Raw genomic sequence first — 21,545 nt, forward strand, 5'->3', positions numbered from 1 at the left:
ACATGTATATGTTGGCATATTAATGTTGCCTAATATGCCAACATTATATGCAGTTTCTCTTACTTGTATCTGTGTGTGATACCAGACGTCATCAAAAAGGGATGATTAGATGACTAAGATATACAAAGAGGATAGTTTCAAAATAACACTAACAAATGGAATTATAAAAAAAAATCAAAATAAACCAAAAATAACAACAACAACAACAAAACAAATGCCTATTGTTATGGTCTGGCTCTAGTACCATAACAAATACTTATTTTCCACCATATTTTGCAAATAAATTCTTTAAAAATCAGACAATGTGATTTTCTGAATTTTTTTTTCTTCCTTTGTCTCATAGTTGAGGTATATCTATGATGACAATTACAGGCCTCTCTTATCTTTTTAAGTGGGAGAACTTGCACAATTGGTGGCTGACTAAATACTTTTTTGCCCCACTGTAGTTGCAAAGGAATTAGATATTCAAAAATAAATCATAATAAAACAAATACACACAAGGCAGGTAAGTGGAAAGTTGTTTGGTTTTTTGTAAAGTACAATCATAAAGTCATTCTTAACTACGATTGCTTATGGTCCTAGAATTTTTTTCTCCTCCATACATGTCAGGAGCATGCTGTCATCTCCTCAAATATTGAACTACCAAACGTATATTGATGATTAAGAAGAAGCTTTATGCTGACAAAACCCAATATCACAAGAACTAAAAACATTATTTATGTTGAATGTTTTTATGTTATTTGACCATTTTGATTTTTTATTTACAGATCTCATGTGACAGATGCAACAGGCGGTACCGCCAAGGCTCAGTTAAGTTCCCACAAAGTCACACAGACTACGGTTTGTTTATAGATTATATGTTTACACCAATCTACTTTTTTACTGACTTTAGTTCAGTGCATTTTTAGTTTTTACATGTGACATAATTTTTCCTTGACATAAATGGTTTTCCAAAAATGACTTATGAATATTCTTTTATTGAAATAAATAAAATAGTGATTTAATTGTTATGTTAAACCAAAATAAAAATTGTTTGTACAAGCTTTACATTTAGCAAGGTTGCATTGACAGATTTATTTCCTTCTGTATTCTTGCAACAGCAATAATAAAGGAATGACTTTTTCTACATAATCAGAGTGATTCTATTGTAAAACTCGTGGGTGTCCAGATACTGTGATTCTCCTTTGTAGAATAATCCACAGAAACAATCGAGCTCTTTCTCAGTGTCGAACATTTAATTTCTTCTCTGCTGCTTAAGCAGTTGTCACTGAACGTCTGGCCCTTTTCCCCATAGGGTCCTTTCAAAATAAAACATTTCCAAAACATTTGACATTTTCATAATTCCAATTTCAGTCTTACACTTTGAACTACTGCTATGAGGTTTATATCAATGGGATAATATTTTAGGAAAATAGGGAGGGCATGCAAACATCGGCAGGCTAATAATAAGCTGTGCAGGCTCAGAAATTAAAATGCATCCCCAACATGAATAGACTAGTCTACATACATCATCAAACACATTATGCAATTCCATTTCTATGCAAATGACACTGAGATTTACACCGAAATAAAACCGAAAGAAACTAACTAATTCCAATGTTTTGAAAAGCTGTGGAGTGATTTTTGACCTGAAGCTATCCTTCAATTTGCACCTTCTTTGAGTTGCTGGAACAACTCACTTTCATCTGTGCAAAACTGCAAAAAGAAAAAAAAAAAGTTAAAGTTAATCCAATATGGAACTCAACTTTAAATTGAGTTCAATCTCAATTTGAAGTTGTTTGGTGACCAAACAAATAATAAAACAGTTCTTGTTTTTTCTTATTGATTGGCTTTCAATCAGTAAGAAAGAAAATATTGATTAGGAAAATTTTTAAACTAAATGGTTTCATGACTAATAATATAAAGGATGTTCAAATAAATATAAACGTATACCCACTGCATTATTTATGTACTGAAAGACTTATCCTTTTGAAAATAAAAGAAGAAAAAATTCACAAAATAATGTAGATTTCCATTTTACATGTTTCTGTCTCCCATACTTTGCGTTCTGGACAAAAATGAAAGTAAGTTTAAAGCTTTTTCAGATTCTGTAACATGAACTCACAAATAAATTATGTACTAGAAATGCAGACTAATGCATTCTATAGTCAATATTGGATCAGGAAGAACCTCTTCAAGCACAAGAAAGTATAATGTAGCAAATATAAATGTGAAAAGAGACAAATGTTCCAAGACATTATTGGCAACTGGTGATACAACATAGCTTATGAAAACTTTCATTACCTTGGGGCATTCAGTTTTAGACTATTCTAACTAGGGTGTATTTTAAGGTATTATTGTCATTCTTTTAAACAGTCTTATCACTTCTTCTATATATCCAATATTGTCATATCAAAGTACCAGTTTTATAGTTGTACAACTTCAGAGATTACCTTTTGCTGTCATCCTTATGTTTAGAGTAAGTTCGTTTTCATTCATCCGCATTAATTAGGCACAAAAAAATCTCTTATTACTTGTCTTAAAAAGTTATTTTTATTTTCACTCACTTTATTTATTTATTTATTTATTTATTTATTTATTTATTTATTTATTTATTTATTTATTTATTTATTTATTTATTATTTCCCTTTTCCTTTTCCTTTTGCATGCCTTGTTGTAGGCTTAGACGGCCACTGGGGGGCGTTAGTCGTCACTCTCTGGTCCATTGTTTCTGTTCTGCACCGGCGGGGCGGACAGAGTTAGAGGAAAATGGCGGACGGTGTGGATCATATCGACATCTACGCCGACGTCGAGGAGGAATTCAGCCAGGTATTACGGCCTAAATTACCACACGTGTTAGGGGACGTCGTATTTTTGGGTTTGTCAGCGGTGTTTTGATGATATTCCCGTCGAATTATTATCAAAATAGCTCGTCTCCGAAGTAGGCCTCTTTCGCCATGCTGCAAGCCTGCAGCTCGGCTTCAGTAGCTCGTCATTTTAAATATAAAGCGATCGATTTGAACATGTATTTTTTGCATACGTATTAACGTGCAACAAAATATTATTGTTTTATCGTAAACACTTTGGAGCTCAGTGTGTATTATTGGGTTTATGGTGCAGCGCACGTCAGGCCTAGCCATGGTTCCCGCGACTAAAGCTAAACAAAAGCAGTTTCCTTAGCTAGCTTCGCACTATTTCAGGCGAGCTATTTAGTAGCGCTGTAGTTTTATTACTTCAAGCTAAATAAATATATTCTTCCGTGAACAATTCTAGAAAACACTCCACTTAAATTGAGTGAAAATACATCTGGCTGTAGCTACGCGCTATTAGCATCTCGTCATGTTTCCTTTTATACACACGCCCCTTTTGTTTACTTCTTCCGTGGTACTTGAAGAGACACCACTAGTTTTATCTAGATGTGGGTTATCTACAAAATGTTTTGTCTGTTGACAAAAATGTTTTCGATACGCGGATGTCTCCTGTACATTTAAAACTAAATAGTATGAGCTTTTCGACCATTATGCCTAATTTTTCTAATGAGGAGAATGCCTTTAAAAAAATAAAAAAAGATATTAATAGTGTGAGGTTTTGCTGTTTTCTTGACATTTTTATTCTAGTTACTGATTTTTTTTTATTGTTGATTCTTATTTTGGGATAACTCTGTTAGACTCCAGCCTTTGGAGGCCATTGTCCAGCAGCATGTGGATTCCAGCACACCTGAACTAAATGACAGGATTAACCCTCTCATTCTGTGCTCTTAATGGCTCAATTTTGTGATTCAATTTTGTGTTGACGCAGAAACTCTTCTAAAAGTTGCAATAGCTTCTTTCCAAGTTTGAGATCTTGGAGAAATAAGTGAATGGGGGGAACCCAAAACTGTATGATTTATTTGGTCTTTCATTGGACATTTTATGCCAACAATAGATCAATTTATGCTCCACCTTGGGACGACATTTAATTCTTTATATAACAATATTTGATCCTAAAATAATTAATTTGCTGCCAGAAAATGTGGCTTTTGTGATTCCTGTAAATTGAGTGTTTAAGTTTGAGCTGGTATGGCTTAATTGCTCCCCATGTTTATATTCATCTAATGATGTTTTATGACAGGAACCGGAATACCCCCCTCATGAGCAGATCGATTTGTACGATGACGTAATATCCCCCTCAGCCAATAACGGAGATGCTCCGGAAGACCGTGACTACCTGGACTCGCTCCCTGCTCCAGGGGGCTCCGAAGGGGGGAAGAGCGCCCCACCCAATGTGGTTTACACCTACACAGGCAAAAGGATTGCCCTGTACATAGGAAACCTGACATGGGTGAGGAACTATTACAGCTCAGATTTATGTTGAACCTCCAAACGTTTGATTTGTGTCTTGAATGAGCCCTGGTATGCTGACAATGCTGTCTTTTGTTTCGCAGTGGACAACAGACGAAGACCTGACAGAAGCTATTCGGTCAATAGGCATCTCAGATGTTCTTGAGATCAAGTTCTTTGAAAACCGAGCCAATGGCCAGTCTAAAGGGTGAGCTCGTTGGTGTCTGATATGTGATATGTCATTAGAAATACTTTGAATCGAAGACGAGTTTTCTTTAAGAAACCATTTTCCAGGCGGTATAAGTCTACGTCCTCCTTTAAATGTTCCAGGTTTGCCCTGGTGTGTGTCGGTTCAGAGACATCGTCCAGAAAGTTAATGGACCTATTGTCCAAGAGGGAGCTCCATGGCCAAAATCCCATCGTCACCCCATGCAATAAACAATCTCTGAGTCAGTTTGAGATGCAGTCACGTAAAAGTAAGTTGGCCATCTGCTCTCTTGGCATGTCTTAACTTTATTAAATTTTGTTTTAGGTTTGTAAAATAATCCTCTATTTGTTTATGAAGTCAATTGGGACGAGCAAATAGAAATATGTGGATTTGTTTTTATCTTATCTGATTGCACAGGTACCCAGTCGGGGCAAATGTCTGGGGAAGGTAAAGCCGGCCCTCCGGGCTCAGGCTCCCGTGGCGGATTCCCGATGGGCAGCCGCAGCAAAGGCAGGTTCCCTGGACCCCCTGGTCCTGGAAATGACCGCTTCCCCGGCCCAGTGGGGCCCGGAGGCCCACCACCACACTTCCCAGGTTGGTTTTGAGGGAAATACTAGAGGTGGTGTTAGGTGTCGAAAACACTTTATTACATGTGTTTTACTAAATGTAGGGGTTTTTTTATTAAGAAAAATGAAAAAAAAAACTTAAAATTTTGCAGTCAGTCCAAAAGATTCAGCCTGATTAGGTTGGCTTTTTGTCACAAGGTTCTGCTCAACAAACACCCTATTACTCAGACTTGCATGGACTCAAAGTCACTCGTACAGTTTTAGAGTTTTAATTTGTATTGCCAGAATTGTGTCTGTGCTTTTCTTAATTTAGATTGTTCTTTGTCTGTCCCACTCTGCCTCCAGTTCCACTTTCCTGGCTGCAGCCCTTCGCTCGCTGACTGATTCCAGTTCCATTTCTTAACTAGCTGTTTGCTTAAAGCTTAACTTGGCGTCTTTTAGCTCTCCACAAGTCTTGTTGCCTGCATAATGCAAGAAGCAGAAGACATGATTGTAGCGCTTTTTTTCTCCTCTCCATGCAATCCTTTTCATGCCTCATCTATTGCTTATTAACTGTTGCCCCTCCCCCACTGGGATGCGTCAGGCCTTCAGTTCGGAGCCAGAAGTTTATGAAGGGAAGAGTGATGGTTGGTTTGCTTTCTTCCCCATTAGGCTCGGGAATGAGACCAGATCTGGTTAGCCACCATGATGGCCCTCTGATGGAAATGAATTTCAATCCCTTCCCGCCGGGGGGCAGGAACGGGAGCTGGCATAGCAGAGGTGAAACACCTCGATTGATCTGAATAATTTGATCAGTTATCTTCCTTCTCTGAAGACTTAGAAGCTTGGTGATGGACCTGTGGTACAAATTGTGTCAGGATAATAATCTTATTTAAGGTTCAGTTTACCAAATACACTCCCAACATACCAGTGCCTTACAAAAGTGTTTGGATCATTTCAACTTGGTCACATTTTGTAACGACTACAAACCTCAGTGTATTTTACTGCCAATTTGTCTGATTGATAAACATAACGCACTGATTTATTATGAAGTGAGCTGAAATGGATACATGGATAAATGTTTCCAGCCTCTTCACAGATCAAAATGTGAAAACTGATGACAATAGAATGTCGAACCACCAGTGTCTTTTTTCACAAGTTTGTTGTGTCCCTTACTTTTCTCCTTGCAAACTTTAATCGACCAAATATGGGTTTTGTCAATTAAGTGACTTCTGAAGGCATTTGGTGATAAATTTAAATGTCCTATTTTTATTTGGAGGAGAAAGGAAAAGAAAATTTGTCTTTCCGCTTCACGTAATGCATTGACGTTTGTGATTGTGTCGTAACACATTGAGGAAGTTTACGTGCTGTTGGTACTTTTGTAAGGCACGTTATCAAATATAAGAAGCCTTTAAGCAAGGTTTAAGTATTCATTCCAGAAATGGTTCCTCCGATGTCATCAGAAGAACCGTTGTCCATTAAATTGTATTTTCAGGATATTAATTATATGAAGCACCAGCTTGCTTTCATCTGTCTGTCATTTGTCTCTGCTTTGCGTTCTCACCCAATCAGCATCTTAACATTTATTTGAAAGATGCTAAGAAAATTAAGGCGTCCTAAGATGTTTTTGTTAGAGTTTTAATGTACTTTATGCTGTTTGTTGTTTTCCCATTTTGTGTTGTGATGTAGGAAAGACCTCCAGAACTTTTAACAACATGCTTATTTCTCCAGATGAGAGCTGTTTGGCTGTAGCCAGAGGTTAAGCAGTTTGCTTTAAGTACATCTCTTCTTCTCCTTGTTGTTCGTTATAGGTGGGATCCAGGGACCTCCTCGTCCTCCTCCGGGCCCTCCTGGCCCCCCAGGGCCTCCAGGTCCTCCACCTCCTGGCCAAGGCCTTCCTCCTCCTCTGCCAGGCCCCCCGAATCGTGGCGACAGGCCTCCCCCACCTGTCCTCTTCCCTGCTCAGTTCGGTCAACCACCACTTGGACCTCTCCCTCCAGGCCCCCCACCTGCAGGTTACGTCCCCCCTCCAGGTCCTCCACCGCCTCATCAGGGCCCGCCTCCCCCAGGCCCTTTTCCTCCTCGGCCTCCAGGCCCTATTGGACCCCCGTTGGCTTTGGCTCCACCCCCACACTTGCCAGGCCCTCCGCCAGGTGGGCCACCACCAGCTCCTCATGTGAACCCGGCCTTCTTCCCTCCACCTGGAGGGAACAGCATGCCCCCCAACGACAGCCGAGGCCCCCCAGGGCCAAACGACCTGTACGGACGGCCTCCGCCATATGATTCCAGAGATTACGGTCCTGGACGAGGGTAAGGCTAATGGAAGTCACGCTAAGAAAAAAAACAACCATCTTTTATTGGCTGCATTGGTGACTGATCTCCTTATTGGCTTTTTGTAGAGACATGGAGTCATCACGGGGTCCTTTGAATGAGGCCGAGTTTGAAGAGATCATGAACAGGAACAGAGCTATCTCCTCCAGCGCCATTTCCAGGGCCGTGTCTGACGCCAGCGCAGGTAACGAAGATACTATCAGTAGCAAGAGAGCTCAAGTCAGTGTTATCTGGAATTTTAGGCAAACAAAATATCTAAATGTTGACAAGCGGTAGAGCTAAAATAAAGCTCACAATTCAAGCAGGAATTAGGATTTGAAGCAGCTTAACCTGCCAACTGTATATGATCACCAAAAAAATATAAAGCAAAATCCACACATTGAACAGGCCTGCTGATGAATACATTTATTTATGTTGTAATAAAATCTCTTTCTTACCAATTACCTAACAGAATTTTCCAAAGTGCAACATTTCAAAGAAAATATTAACACTATCTTGGAACCTGATGCCAAGTTTTTCTTCTCAGTTGAATTGCCTACTACTTTCTGGTGTTTCCTAAATTCAGACAATAAATGTGTTTTCACAGTGCATTTGTCATATATTAAAAAATTAGATTCCCTGTTTAATGCATATCTCCCCCTCCTTTAGCTGATTATGGCAGTGCTATAGAGACTTTGGTGACGGCCATCAGTCTGATTAAGCAGTCCAAAGTTTCTGCAGACGACCGCTGCAAAGTCCTCATCAGTTCCCTGCAGGACTGTCTCCATGGCATAGAGTCGAAGAGCTACGGCTCTGTATCTAGGTAAGAACAAAACAAAGCTAAAGAAAAAGGTTTTATCTTTAAAATGTTGAGTCGACAAGCATTTCATTTCCACCAGAAGAGAACGCTCCCGAGAACGCGACCACAGCCGTTCCAGAGAAAAGAGCCGGCGACACAAATCCCGCAGTCGAGACCGGCACGAGGATTATTACCGAGAGCGCAGCCGGGAGCGCGACCGCCACCGCGAGAGGGACCGGGACAGAGATCGTGAACGAGAGAGGGAGAGGGAGTACCGGCACCGCTAGATGTCAGGGCAGGTGGGTACAGCGTGGTGCTCTGTAGCCATTTTAATTGGATCTGAACCAAAACGTTGGAAGAGGAAAATAACGGAGATATGAAGCCTTTTCCTTTGCTCACTTCTTTGATTATTAAACTCCAACTAAATTGCAGTATACCATTTTACCTTCTGATATTACATGACATAAAATGAGAAACTTTTGGGTAAAGGAAATATTAAGTGAGCAAGGAAAAGGCTTTGGAAACTCAGCCTTATGGATTCAGGTAGGTGGAAAGGTGAGTTACCATTTAGTTTTACAATGTGAGCCATTGCACATGTTGTGTTTACTGTCTGGGAAAATATATGTAATGGCACATTTACAAAAGCTGAAAGTCCTGAAGCTTAATGATAAGTTTTTAGCTTTTATTGTTCAAGCTTATTATAGACTAACATTTCAACACCAGCTGTGTCTGAAACTGATCGGTGAGCTTCAAGCCTGTTCTGCTTTTGCAAGTTTGATGTCCTTCAGCTATGAAGCTCCTGATTGAGTGATTGTTTGTTGGAAGATGCACATAGTGCTTTTATTTTATGCAATAGTCAATGTTTGCTATGCAACACGTGAACTGGAACAGGGTTGCGATTTGTATTGTCAAGTTACAGAAACACTAGCAGTCACTGGAAATTCAGTGTTGGATGTATTTGTTATATTTGGGCTTCAGAAGTTGGTAAATCATGAAGTTCACTGATCCTTTTATACGCAGATATACATTTCATTTTTTCTGAGTAGTTTCCACAGCTGAACAATATTCATCACCTGTGGACTCCTCTGTTGAAGGGATGATATAACTCAGTGCCTCTTAAGAATTGGTTTATTCTGATTGTGCTATATTGACAATGATTGGGAATGTTAAACAGCTGAGTTTTGTGTTTTACCAACAGCTGCAAGCTTAGATCAAATGTGGAGCAACCTTTAGGCTTGAATGTGAAGATTGTTTGAATTTAGACATACTTATGTGCATTTACAGACTTTAACTGTTGGTATTTGGTGTCATTTAATGCCACACATATGATGTCCCATCTGTCCTCATAGTATCTATTGCAAAATCTGCATTTAACCTGACTTGTTTTATTGAGTTAAGTGAAAGTAAAATGCAGGTTATTGGCAGGAAAACATTTTATTAATGTAGATCTGTAATAATGTGAAGTTGACCCCAAGCAATATTAGCATTCGACTGTTTGCATGCAAGACCTGATCTTGTACATGTGTCAAACTTGAGTAGATCTAATGTAGCTTTGTTGAATTTCAGACAATTGAACCTCATTGTAAAACTTTGAGGTGAAATTGAGAAATGAAGGATCCTCACGTTCTTGTCTTTCCTGATTTAATCTGCCATGTATGTTGGTGTGAAACATATTTGAGAAAAATGTGCTTGCTCCAGGTATTTTAGTGTTAAACTTATGTAAAAAGAGATGAGTTAGCTAAGTCAAATGTCACAGTTATGTAAATGTTTTAATATTTTAAATAATAATCTAATAATGTTGGTCATACTTTATAGTAGGGATGGGCATTTCAAACATCTGTAGAATGGCAAATTGGTTAGGAGAAACCTTATAATCCAATATTGACTATAGATCTTGGTTACCAAGACCCTAGAGTACAGGAAAAGTCACAGGATAATAATTATGATAAACTTTAGAGTTTTTACATTTGTATATATAAAATATAAACACAATTAAAAATAACAGACTGTACAGTGAGGGCAAAATTACATCATGACACACTGCAGTTAATTGTGTATTCAGATGCAAAAGATTGCACAATTAGAAAAACACAAAATGACTGGATGTTTTTGCATTGAAAACAGACATTTACAATAAGTGACAATAAAATTGTGCAAACAGTAGAAATACCAAGAGGGATGTAAAAACTAATACTTAGATAGTTTGTTGGAAACAGTGATTGATAGTCTGGTAGCTGATGGGAGGAAGGACCTACTATAAAACTCCATTGCTCACTTCGGATGCAGTAGTTTGTCACAAAGGAGCTCTGTTACGGTTTCCTGTTTTCCTAACATTTTGCACCCACAACTTAATATAAAATTAATAAAAATACAAACAAAAATTTGAAATGAAATCATTGAGATAATGAAAGCCATTTTTAAACTCACTCTACTTTAAGCTGATGCATCGCCCTCTTGTGGTAACAGCAACACACTACAGTCAGGGAGAGTAAAACAAGATGGAAATATCGTACAACATTTTGTTGTTAAAGCCCAATGTAATTACTGTAGCTTCAATAATCAGTGCCCGTCCCTAGTTTGCAGTCTGAAATGAATTATCCAGGTTGTGTCCCAGCATGGTATGTTGTGCTGTCATTTTGGTCATGTCATACTAGTTGAAGTGATCTATTTATTCTTTGTCACCAACTTCTCTAAGTAATTTTTACAATACATTGTTGGTGTTTTGCTTCTCAAATTAATCTGTAACATGTTGAAGCTACTCTTAGTCTTTCTGGGTCACTTTCTGATTAGTGTCACCCATGTTGTAATTGTTATTGGTTGGTACTGTCTACCAAGGCACCATTTGCATGTTAAATAACATGCTACCTTGTGTATATCTTTGCTGTAGTTGAAATGTTGTTTGTGGTGTGCTGCTGCTTTGTTTAAGAAAAAGAAACATTTGGATCTCAATTTAATAATGATTAGAGATCAGTAGGAACATTTGTGGTTTTCCAGACCTCAGAGTCAAATGCACTTGTAGTGAGGAATTATGCATTGTGTATTTAATATATACTATTGCCTTTTTATTAGTGTCCCTATTGTATGCCATGAAATATTAAGCAGGGTGATTTACATTTTGGTTTTGCTGAACTTTAGAAGCAGACAAAGCCCAACATAATATCACTTGGTCACCATTTTACTGCAATGTCCTTTTTAGTGCAGACTTGTGCTGAATCTTAGATCTTAGTATGTCAAACAACTTTGTATTCAAAGTATGTATCCTTAAATTATGCATTATTTATTTCACATAAAAGTACTTTGTGTCCATTGGGAATCCTGTTTAAGATACAAATCATTTAAATTTTCTTTTTTTATTGTATATTGGGTGGCAACAATTAAGTTTAGAAGCCTTGTTAACTGCCCCAGGTTTTTCTAACACCTGTTGCCACAAAAAATTAAAAAGTACCCAGTGGACACAAGACCTGACATTGAATGTATGGACAATAAAATGCATTTGAGTAAAGTTTGAGAACTACTTTATTACTTTGGAAATGGGCAAAACATCATGTCCAAATATGCCCCATGTTCCATTGCTACAAGCCCTTCCATGTAATATTTCAGGAAAAGAGTCAGTCGTGTTATATATGTAGTTATATCTGTTATGGTTTGGCCATCTGTTGTCAAAGTATGCTTTTTACTGTTGGTGTTCATAATCGTGAACTAAGTGTTTTTCAAAGTTTCTTGCTTTGCAATGCCTTTAGACACTTTGCCAGTATAATTACTGAAGAGGCATCGTCAATGTCCTTTAACAAAGAAGCAATTTGATCATGTCAAACCAGTCAAACACTCTAAAAATAAAGGTTGGAACCAACTTGCAGTAACAAAATAAGGTCTATGGGGAATGTACACAGTTACAAGGAGTAGCAGATCAGAGTTTAAAGAAACCCTTTCCTAAGAAAATTTGAGTTTTAAAAAAAAGTTTGGTGAAGTCTGCAATGTCTTCAAATTATTGATGAGAGCAAGTTCATCCGTTTTAAGTCCTAATGCTGTCTGGACTCTAGATCAGGGGTCTGCAATGTACAAAACTTCCACAGTGGCTGCTAGCGTTCACAGGGATTAAAGACCACAACCACCTGCGAATCACTAAAAACACCCAGAATACTGTAGATTCAGTATTCTGTTAAAAACCTTAAGGGTTGCTATATATTAAAAAAAAAAGATTACCTTGCTAAAAGCTGACTTCAGGATCTAAATTTAAATGAAACATCTGGTGGATTTATGAGTTGATGGTCTGGATCTGAAACGTTTTGTGCCCCCTGTTAAAAGGCCTGGTTTGTAAAATGTAAAAAGCAAACCAACATTAAAAGTTGTGAGATGAGGGAGACTGCTCAACCCTGGTTTGACTTTGATCTAATTGCCATTTACAAGCAGACATCGATGCACTTTTCATGTCTATCATTTGTAATGAACCTTTAATTATTCAGCAAATGATGTATTGCTCATAAAATTAGTATTGTGGGATGAACCATCTGCTTTTCCTTAATATTAATAGAACATCTGAAATCAGCGTGTACCCATGAGGTTTTAATGTAGAAATTTGAATCTTTGTCCCATAAAAGGTAAAGCTGGGATTGAAACAAATTAGGTATTTCTGTCATTTTTTATGTAACAATCTTGAAGGGCTTGTAATATTGCAGGGATATACTGACTAAATAGTTTGACTCTATTTACTGCTGCCATACAACCTCTAAGTTTTCTGTTCTTTGCATGCTGCACTTTGTTGTGCTCAGGTGTTGACATCAAGTTTTCCATCTGCTTGATTTGCTCTGTTTGATAGATCTTGATGGGAAACATGACATTTTTGCATCTCGGCATTGTTTCATGTAAAAGAAAAGGTTGTACCTTTTTAAATATCAAGTTCACAGATTTTGGTGGCAGAATGTACATTGCAGAGTTTTAAAAAGTCAGTGATTATATATGTGTTTTTTTATGTTCAAAATTTTTTTAAAGAACCAGGTCTTGTTTTTCCTCCAAAATGCTTCAGTGCAAGTTTAGGACTGGGGATAATTATTTTCTTTTTTTTTTTTTTCTGTGCTATTTAAACAAAAAATTAGTGTTGGTATTGGCAACCAGTGACACAAACACAAAATAATGCTTTATCAACTTTCTGTGATTTGTTTGGAAGTTGCAGAATGTCATTTTTATTAAATTATTAGTTATTAAATACAGTTTTGCACAGCCTGAAGTCCTGTTTCACACGATACTTTGTCTTAGTGGTCCTTTTATGTTTTTATACGCTAATTTTGTCACAACTGGATCAACAGAAAAATCCGAGCACTGGTTCTGAACGAGCTCTGAAGTGTCTTTGTTGGAAAAACACAGATCCACATTTTCAGTGTTTAGCTTTCTAGTCTGTCTACCCAAAGCTGTAATTTTGTAATGAAAAATAAAGCAGGACGTTTTTCAGAAGCATAATAATGAAGCTGATTCAAATTTGAGATGAACTACATGATTTCTAAAATCTTTTTGCTCAAGGTGTGAAGGTAGCCCTTTTAAATCCTATTTTCCTTCTTTTGTACAAAACAATTTTACAATATTGTTGGCTGCAGCTGTGTTTATAAAATAAAACCTTAATAAACCAGGATAGTTTTTGCTGTTTAAACTGTATGTAGCATGTTTCTCCAGCAATTTGCAATTTACTAAAGGCCTCTTGCAAAATACCAAAAGTCAGTCTAAAATGTTGCCTATCTAACTGGAGGTTCTCTGTCCATAAATGTATTGTCCATGAATATAGCTCTTATTCAAGGTATCGACACTAGAATATCGAAGGAACACTTTTAAATGTTCTGTTGTGTCTTCATGCTGAAACTTTGCAAATAAGCTGCTCTGTTGAAATTTGCATGATATTCTCATGTATGCGCTGGGGTTGGGTGCAATTCACAATCAGCTGAGTGCAAAAAGAAAAAAAAAAGAAGTAATTAGCTAAAATAACAGAAACGGTGCCTTGTTATCCAGCATCTGTCGTAATCCCCACACAATGCAGTCTTTATGTTGATGTAAACTTTATCACTGCGACTCAAAGTGATGGTAAATTGAACCCAGCCTCGGCGGACATATTCTGTAGCGTAGAGGTTTATTGGTGAGTGGGGGAGTGTTTACTCTTGGGCTGGCTCCAAACCAAACTGCACCCTTCGTTTTGACACCTTTCAGCTCACGTGGATCAAGGATGGAAGGAAAAGGAGGAACGCTCTCAGTACACCATCACCCCGCTCACCCTGCATGACCGGACAGGACTACAACTACCAGCTCTTCCTGCACCCCCCGTCCATGTCTCCTCTCTTTTCCTTCTCCTCCCATCCCCCTCTCTCTGTTGTCTGCCTGACTAAGAGCAGTGGATGGAGGACCCTCATCTATGTAAGGCTTCTGTCCAAATGTCTATATTCATAACTAAAGATGAAAGAAAACTTTCCAAGCAGTTCTTTTATTTTTGTTTTGTTTGAGATAAAGACTAGTATGTGTGATGCTCTTTTCTTTCTTTTTTTTGCAAAGAAGCAAAGAAACAATAAAATGGCTGTGCAACCCTAAAAATAGAAGATAAGCATCAAGTTCTTTTCATTTGTTGTTTTTATTTGGCTCGCTGTACTATGTAAATTCAAAATAGGCAAGTTTTTATAGGGTTCATGTTTGACGTTTTCTCTCTCTCTCATTCTCATTTCTTCCTGGTTAGTATGTTTGTAAATGTCTGATTTTTGAATGAAAAACTAGATGGTGTTGTAATAAAAAAAATGTTTGAGGTCCACTCATCTGGTGAATTTCTCTACATGTTTGTTTCATTTATATTAAATGTAATTTTGCACTGATTTTATTTTTTTTTATTTTAATTTTTTTTTTTTATAATCCCAAATTTCACCAAGTAAGTGATCCTTTTCCTTGACATTTTGTTTCTCTTCAAATGGATGGGATTTTTCCAAGGTAAGACTTAAGTAGAATGTATTTCCGAATGTGAACCAAAATGGACGCTCCTAGAGGCATTAAGATCATTTTTGGAAATCACGTCGTAAATTAAAAAAAAAAAAAAAAAACAAACCTGCTGCCGTTTGCTGCGCTGCTTCACATGTAATTATGCTGGATAGTTACCAAAAGTGATGAAGACAAAATGTTTGTGGTACATTTTCGTCATAGTGAGCAATACTGTTACATTAATTGATTACCCATTTTCTTTTAGTCCATTGTTGTAAAAACTGGTTAGTGTCGAATGCAAGTTTGAAGAGATGTTTACATTCACTCATTTTCATGGATTGTCATTAATTTGGAGCCTTTTCAGATGTTTTTTGAGCTATTTTATTTATTTGTTTTGCTGTGCTTTTTGTACAACAAAATCAGATTTTGTAGTCGTCCATCAGCTGCTAGCATAATTCTCATTAAATACATTTAGAAGCTCTTACTGGAAATCATTTGAATTAGTTTATTTCTAGTCACGGAGCTTTTAATCATAAATATTTAACAGTGTTCCAACCGAGGCTGAAACTAGCATCTTTACTTAAACTTCTAGCCTTTGGTCTGTTTGAAAGTGAAAAAATTTTAAGGTGGTTATCTATCCCACCTACTTGCAGTGAACCACTCCTGTAACACAATGCCGCCAACACCAGTTCAGCAAGCCATTTATGCTGTAAATAGATACATTTTTCGAGAAATTTGTTTGCTTCCTGTTATTTCCCTTAAAAGTAGTTCACTCTTTGGGGAAAATGCTTTCACGTGTATTGCTAATTCTCCAAATTATTGACATCAATTCCCATGATGAGTGTATGTAAACTTGTGATCAGAACAATATTCCATGCACCTGAAATGTTTTTAAAACGCAATGTTAAAATGGGATTGATTGCCACATACAGCAGCCTCTCTTTCACTTCACCACCCATCCTGTTGTGTTGCATTTGTGTCACTGTGATTGTCAGTTTGTCTTATATAGCTTTTTTTTTTTTTACATTTGAGGAAATGCTTTTAAGAAGTTCTGCTTTTTTTACTGTTTGAGGCCAAATTTTGAATTGCGACGAAAAATAGCTGTATTTGTTTCAATACAGATTTACTTTTTGAATTGTAAGTCTTCACGGATTTTTGAATTTAAGAGAATAAAATTGTAAAAACTGCTAATCCATGTTAAGAATCTAGAGCTGCTCCAACCGTGTCTCAAAATATAATACGTTTTTTTTTTCTTTCTTTTTACGTCACATATCCATATAGGCAGATGTTAAAGGGGGGGGGGGGGGACATTTTTGTTGTATTTGGCTTTTATTCTCCACTTGACATTGCCTACTGTTATCATCTCACCCTAATTTTATTTTTGACATAATCTGAGATCTTACATTTCAAGTGTTATCTGGGGGAAACAAAAGGACATTGAAAGATTGCTCGTTACAATTTGAGCGCAAACGTGTGTCCTGATGATGCTCTTGCAGAATGTTTTTTGTCGGTGTGTTGTATTGTGTTTTGTACTCACAAATGTTCATATTCTATTATGAGCCTGTTAACTCTGTTAATAGTAATGGAGACGGGTGTATTAGATTTTTAGTGAACGGGTAAGTAGAATTTTAAAATTTTTTTTTTTATACTTGCTTCAGAATTTGGTTAATGTTTTTATCGTTTAATTTTGACAACGGCGCTTTAATCGAAACAGAAAATCTTAAAGTGAAATTGTTAAAAAATGATTGGCTTATGTTTTTGTCTTGCTATATTGTATCTAAAGAAAGTAATCTAAAAATTTTTTTAATGTACATAGGCATGGTAAGAGCTATAAGAGAAAAATCCTTTGAGTTTTGGTTAAAATGTAGGTCAGTTTTGTGCCAACCTTTTTCCACAGCTAAAAGGTAAGTGTTGTCAGGTCTGCTTGTCCTGGAGAAGAAGTAAAGAGGAGCCTGAATGGCGGCTGCTTCGAGCAAGACCACTACACAAAACATAAAAAGTAACCTTTTTAATGTTTTCAATTTAAGTTAAATTTAACTTATTGTATGTATGGGATAGTCTTATTTGAACTAACCATGTCTAACAGAATTGGAAAGTAAGTGAAGCAATTTAAAAGCTCCGATTTTCACATGATTTGTTTCATAATACAGTTCAGTTTAGGATACTATTGGTTATTGTAAAACTTAATTAGGATGAGGTATTTGTCAGGAATACAGTGGATTCACATTGCTGATTTTTTTTACCAATAAAATTATTTTGCATTCAGTTTTTGTTTCATTTGTAATTTATCAAAAATGTCTGGAGTTTTAAATATTGAAGCACAATATAGCAACTAAGTATAGTGGACTAAATTGTAGCTTCAAGTAATGGTCGACTACAAATATAATAAATTTAGGTTATTTTTGGCAAATTATATGCAGAGTTGTTGATTAATAAAAAGCATTGAAAATATATTAATTTCTAACCCATAAAAATGTCACTGGCTTGTAATCTTAATTCTTCTGCTTTTGCAATTGTTGGGGATACTGTGAGAATGTTGTGTATCAGTCCCACAAAAGTAATGGAGCCTCTTAGTTCAAGCAATTAGAATTGAGAAAGGAGTTTGGAAACTCATACCAAATTTAATCAAATGTGATTAATATTTACTAAGAGTGTTCATACCAGAGTAAACACAACCACCACATTTGGGCAGCTTTCAACAAAATGCATGGGATTACATTCCACAGCATTATGTTAAACGAAGGTGCAAAGTCATTGTATGTGGTGTGCTCACTACTGAATGATTGTTGGGCACGAATGCAGTATGAAAGGAGTTTCAAACTGAAACATCAAAATTTGAAAAGTTGATTTTTGGATGATAGAGATTCTGAGGTAGAATTAATTTACTCGGCAGTTACATTTAAAGTTCCTAATTGTGTGCACAAGAAGTTTGAGACTCCTGGTTTAGAAAATAAATTAAAGCTTGGTAATATTTAACCAGATTCTGGTTATGAAGCAGGTTTAGGTTTGAAAACAGTCATCAGTTCATATCTCTGTAATGTCTACCTAAAACTCAAAGCCATGGCCTTCAAAAGCCAGAAATGAAGGTAACTAGAACTTAAACTCTTAAGTGTTGTTTTACTACTATCACCTGTGTTAAATTTCTGTTGATTTCAATAGACCACGTTTCTTGATGTGATAAGCGACAAAATTACTTAATAAAACGAGTTATTTTGTGGGGGTTACAATATTAGTTGTTATAATATAAAAACATTTCTGGTACTATAAGATTTTTTTTTTAAAAAAACATCCACAAGAAAATTCATATATATTTACTAAACTGTTTGGTTAGAATCGTCCTACATTTAGAAACTCGGTGAATTATTAAAAATCGTGCAGTTGTCGTTTATATTTCTTTTCATCATTATTTGCGTTGTGGTGGAACCTTTATGTTCAGCCTCCGTTCATTCCGGAAGGTGAACACATTTCCAGCGTCATTTCCGCCTATGTTTGAACGCGGTTTTGTTGCATATAATGCTCGCTAGACGCTTAAATGGCCCCTTAAATGGGTTTGGAAACGAGTAGTGGAACTAGAATAGACGTTTAGAGTCCCACACTGTTCCCTAAAACCTGCTATCGGAATACTATGTTCAAAAAGATGACTGAATTTGGACCAGATTCCGGAGGGCGCGTGAAGGTAAAGATAAAAGGACGAATTCAAATCTGACATGTTAACGGTTTGGGTTTTCTGCTCGATAAAAATACAGTCACTTGGCTCCTTTTTCTAACCCTCGCAGTGTTATTGAGAAGGGATCAGTATTAAATTGTCCATACTCAACTTTCATGGTGTTTTCCTTGCAGGGAGTGACAATAGTGAAGCCCATTGTGTTTGGAAATGTCGCCCGTTACTTTGGAAAGAAGAGAGAGGAGGATGGACACACTCATCAGTGGTCTGTCTATGTGAAACCCTACAGAAATGAGGTGTGGGATCTTTGGAAAAGAAATATCCTCAAATAGTGGTATTTACTGATGTAAAAATGAAGTTATGGAAGTTCATTGATCTTAACTCTCCCAGGATATGTCTGCCTATGTAAAGAAGATCCAGTTCAAGTTACACGAGAGCTATGTAAACCCCTTGAGAGGTAAGACAAAGGTCACAACAGAACATTTTAAAAAGATGATACGGCCACCACCGTGTATCAGAAGGGGATGTTATCACAAATAATAATCTCCTGCTAATGTTGTCATTCTTCTCTAGTGGTCACAAAGCCTCCATATGAGATCACAGAGACAGGATGGGGAGAGTTTGAAATCATCATCAAGATCTTCTTCATTGACCCTAATGAGAGACCTGTAAGTAACATATCCAAGCAGGAAGTAGAAATGTTGTTTGGTGCAGGTAATTACTATAAGAGCCATACTCATGGTTCTCAAACAGTCTTGGGGACTTGCTTTTTACATTTCCCAGGCCTCAATAAATATAAAAAATTATAAAATGAAGACTGAAAAAATGTTATGTTTTCCCCTCTTTTTTCTAACGGGTCAATAAAACCATTTTATGTCTACATTGCATCTTTATTTTTGCTTTTACCCTACAGCTCCCTCTTCCACCCCTTTTTGAACTTGTTGACTAAGCGTAGATTCATTAAGATTTTTCAAAAGGACGGCTATATTAAATACTTGTTTGAATGTCGAACAGCTTTAAATCCAGGATTAATTTGGCTCATTGGTTCTGAAACAGAATCTGGTTGAAACTGAACAAAAACTGATTTCAAGGATACAAAGAATGTAAAATAATATCTACTTCTAGGCTTTATTCCATATATCATTATCAAAGGTTGTTAATATACTTCAGTCCCTTCTTTCCCCCACAGTGATCTCCTGTAACCCCAACCCACTAAAAAAAATCTTACTTTTCTTCTACTTGCTCCTCCTTCCTTCTTTCCTACTATTCTTCTATAGTCCTGCATTTCTAATCTCCTTTTTTGTGTCATTCCTTGTATCCTGGACTTTGGACCTGAAAAGCATAAAATGTTGAAATTGAAAATGTAAGGGTTGCCTGTTTACCAAAAATATATGATTTTGTTGCCAAAGGTTACTCTGTACCATCTGCTGAAGCTGTTCCAATCAGATTCCAGCGCCATGCCGAAGAAAACGGTTGTCTCTGAGTTCTATGATGAAATGGTACAACTTATGTTCTTGGGTGTCATTGGATTCACCTCTGTGTTCCTGTTTATCAATCATGATTATTTTACACTGTGAATTGCAGATTTTCCAGGATCCAACGGCCATGATGCAACAGTTGCTGACCACATCCAGACAACTCACCCTTGGAGCTTATAAGCACGAGACAGAGTGTATGTACTCACATGTTCAATAGCAACAGCTCAAGTATGTGTTAATGTTGCTGTTTCACAGTTTCCAGAGGAAAGTGAAGGGGAAAGTACTTCACATTGCAGCAGTCTTTGCCTTTCTGAGCACGGTCTTTGTTTGTTTTCCTAGTTGGCGAACTGGAACAGAGGACAAAGGAGAAATTGGAAGCAGCAAAGAAAAGAACGAGCCAAGAAATCACTGAGCTTAAAGATAGGCTGAAAGCCAGCAGGGAAAACATCAATCACCTGAAAGGAGAGATCAGGAAGCTCGAAGAGGACGGAGACCATAAAGAGCACTGAAAGGTGTTCAAAAACAGACAAGAATGGTTTGTATTAGCCCTCTTCTCTGAATCCAGAATGAGCCTTGTTTTGGAGACACGTCATCTTGGATGTGAATCCCGTCTTTATTTGTGTTCCCTGTTTTGTTTTGTTTTTTACTCTTTACATTCGGGGACAGACTTCACTTTGCTTAAAAAAAAAAAAAAAAAAAAAACCTTCAGCTTGACAGCTCAAGTACAATCTCAAAAACAAATGAACATTGGTGCTTTTGATTTATTTCCGTCTCTGGAATAAAAATGTGTAGAATTGTTTGCAGCTTAGTCAAGAAGTTTAGTGTGATTTTTAGGGCCTTTTCTATGCACAGATATTACTGGTTAGTAATATCTGTGCATAAAAGGCTCACACCTATGAGTTTCTTTCCTTTTCTGTTTTTTTTTTGTACTAATATGACATTTTTATATAAAGAAACTCTGGTAATAACAAGACTTGTGTTTTTTATTGGTTTAATATAATTCATATCTGAGGTGACCTAATGGGGTCATCAGTCTTTAGGAGACAATTTAATTTGTAAGTTAAATAAACACATTATGCATCAATGTAATTCATTGTTGTAAAAAGAAAAAGCGCATTCAAAGAAATAGTTCAATAGATTTCAAAAGAGCAAGTGAAGTCCAGCGTGGAAGTGACCTCCCAGTGAATAGTTCAAGCTGTGTGGACAAAAACAGACATTTTTCCATTGATGTGAGTTGAAGATCCATAACATACCAGAAGCTTTAATATAATTATCTTACAAACCTTTACATTCATATGAGTGAA

The 21,545-nt window shown here is 36.9% G+C and overlaps 2 protein-coding genes across 7 annotated transcripts; both read left to right on the forward strand.

Moving 5' to 3' along the window:
- The first annotated feature begins 2,717 nt into the window (after positions 1-2,717).
- On the forward strand, positions 2,718-14,951 carry cpsf6 (cleavage and polyadenylation specific factor 6). 5 transcript variants are annotated; one of them, XM_055054592.1, is made up of 11 exons: positions 2,718-2,808; positions 4,090-4,299; positions 4,403-4,506; positions 4,629-4,774; positions 4,915-5,100; positions 5,724-5,831; positions 6,863-7,361; positions 7,451-7,566; positions 8,031-8,184; positions 8,261-8,459; positions 14,350-14,951. In XM_055054592.1, exons 1-10 carry the CDS (start codon positions 2,749-2,751, stop codon positions 8,445-8,447), a joined length of 1,770 nt encoding a protein of 589 aa, XP_054910567.1. In that variant the 5' UTR covers positions 2,718-2,748; the 3' UTR covers positions 8,448-8,459; positions 14,350-14,951. The 5 variants fall into 5 exon arrangements, with proteins under 5 accessions (XP_054910567.1, XP_054910568.1, XP_054910569.1 ...); XM_055054593.1 differs by having other exon boundaries at positions 8,264-8,459; XM_055054594.1 differs by having other exon boundaries at positions 4,924-5,100.
- A 3,578-nt stretch (positions 14,952-18,529) lies between these two features.
- Positions 18,530-20,969, forward strand: yeats4 (YEATS domain containing 4). Of its 2 annotated transcripts, XM_055054603.1 has the most exons (7): positions 18,532-18,775; positions 18,940-19,059; positions 19,154-19,220; positions 19,337-19,431; positions 20,173-20,262; positions 20,348-20,435; positions 20,581-20,969. In XM_055054603.1, exons 1-7 carry the CDS (start codon positions 18,725-18,727, stop codon positions 20,748-20,750), a joined length of 681 nt encoding a protein of 226 aa, XP_054910578.1. In that variant the 5' UTR covers positions 18,532-18,724; the 3' UTR covers positions 20,751-20,969. The 2 variants fall into 2 exon arrangements, with proteins under 2 accessions (XP_054910579.1, XP_054910578.1); XM_055054604.1 differs by lacking the exon at positions 20,173-20,262 and having other exon boundaries at positions 18,530-18,775.
- The last annotated feature ends 576 nt before the right edge of the window (positions 20,970-21,545 follow it).

The sequence above is a fragment of the Poeciliopsis prolifica genome, unplaced genomic scaffold, assembly GCF_027474105.1.
Source record: "Poeciliopsis prolifica strain line A6 unplaced genomic scaffold, Auburn_PproV2 SCAFFOLD040, whole genome shotgun sequence".
In the NCBI taxonomy this organism is placed as follows: Eukaryota; Metazoa; Chordata; class Actinopteri; order Cyprinodontiformes; family Poeciliidae; genus Poeciliopsis; species Poeciliopsis prolifica.

What these genes read in the sequence shown, in the direction of transcription:
- cpsf6 (XM_055054592.1), top strand. Translation starts at nt 2,749, where the DNA reads ATGGCGGACGGTGTGGATCATATCGACATCTACGCCGACGTCGAGGAG. An exon ending in TGAGATGCAGTCACGTAAAA is followed by an intron (nt 4,775 to 4,914) that starts GTAAGTTGGCCA and finishes TTATCTTATCTG; the next exon opens with ATTGCACAGGTACCCAGTCG. An exon ending in GATTACGGTCCTGGACGAGG is followed by an intron (nt 7,362 to 7,450) that starts GTAAGGCTAATG and finishes GGCTTTTTGTAG; the next exon opens with AGACATGGAGTCATCACGGG.
- yeats4 (XM_055054603.1), top strand. Translation starts at nt 18,725, where the DNA reads ATGTTCAAAAAGATGACTGAATTTGGACCAGATTCCGGAGGGCGCGTG. An exon ending in CTATGTAAACCCCTTGAGAG is followed by an intron (nt 19,221 to 19,336) that starts GTAAGACAAAGG and finishes ATTCTTCTCTAG; the next exon opens with TGGTCACAAAGCCTCCATAT. An exon ending in TTATAAGCACGAGACAGAGT is followed by an intron (nt 20,436 to 20,580) that starts GTATGTACTCAC and finishes TTGTTTTCCTAG; the next exon opens with TTGGCGAACTGGAACAGAGG.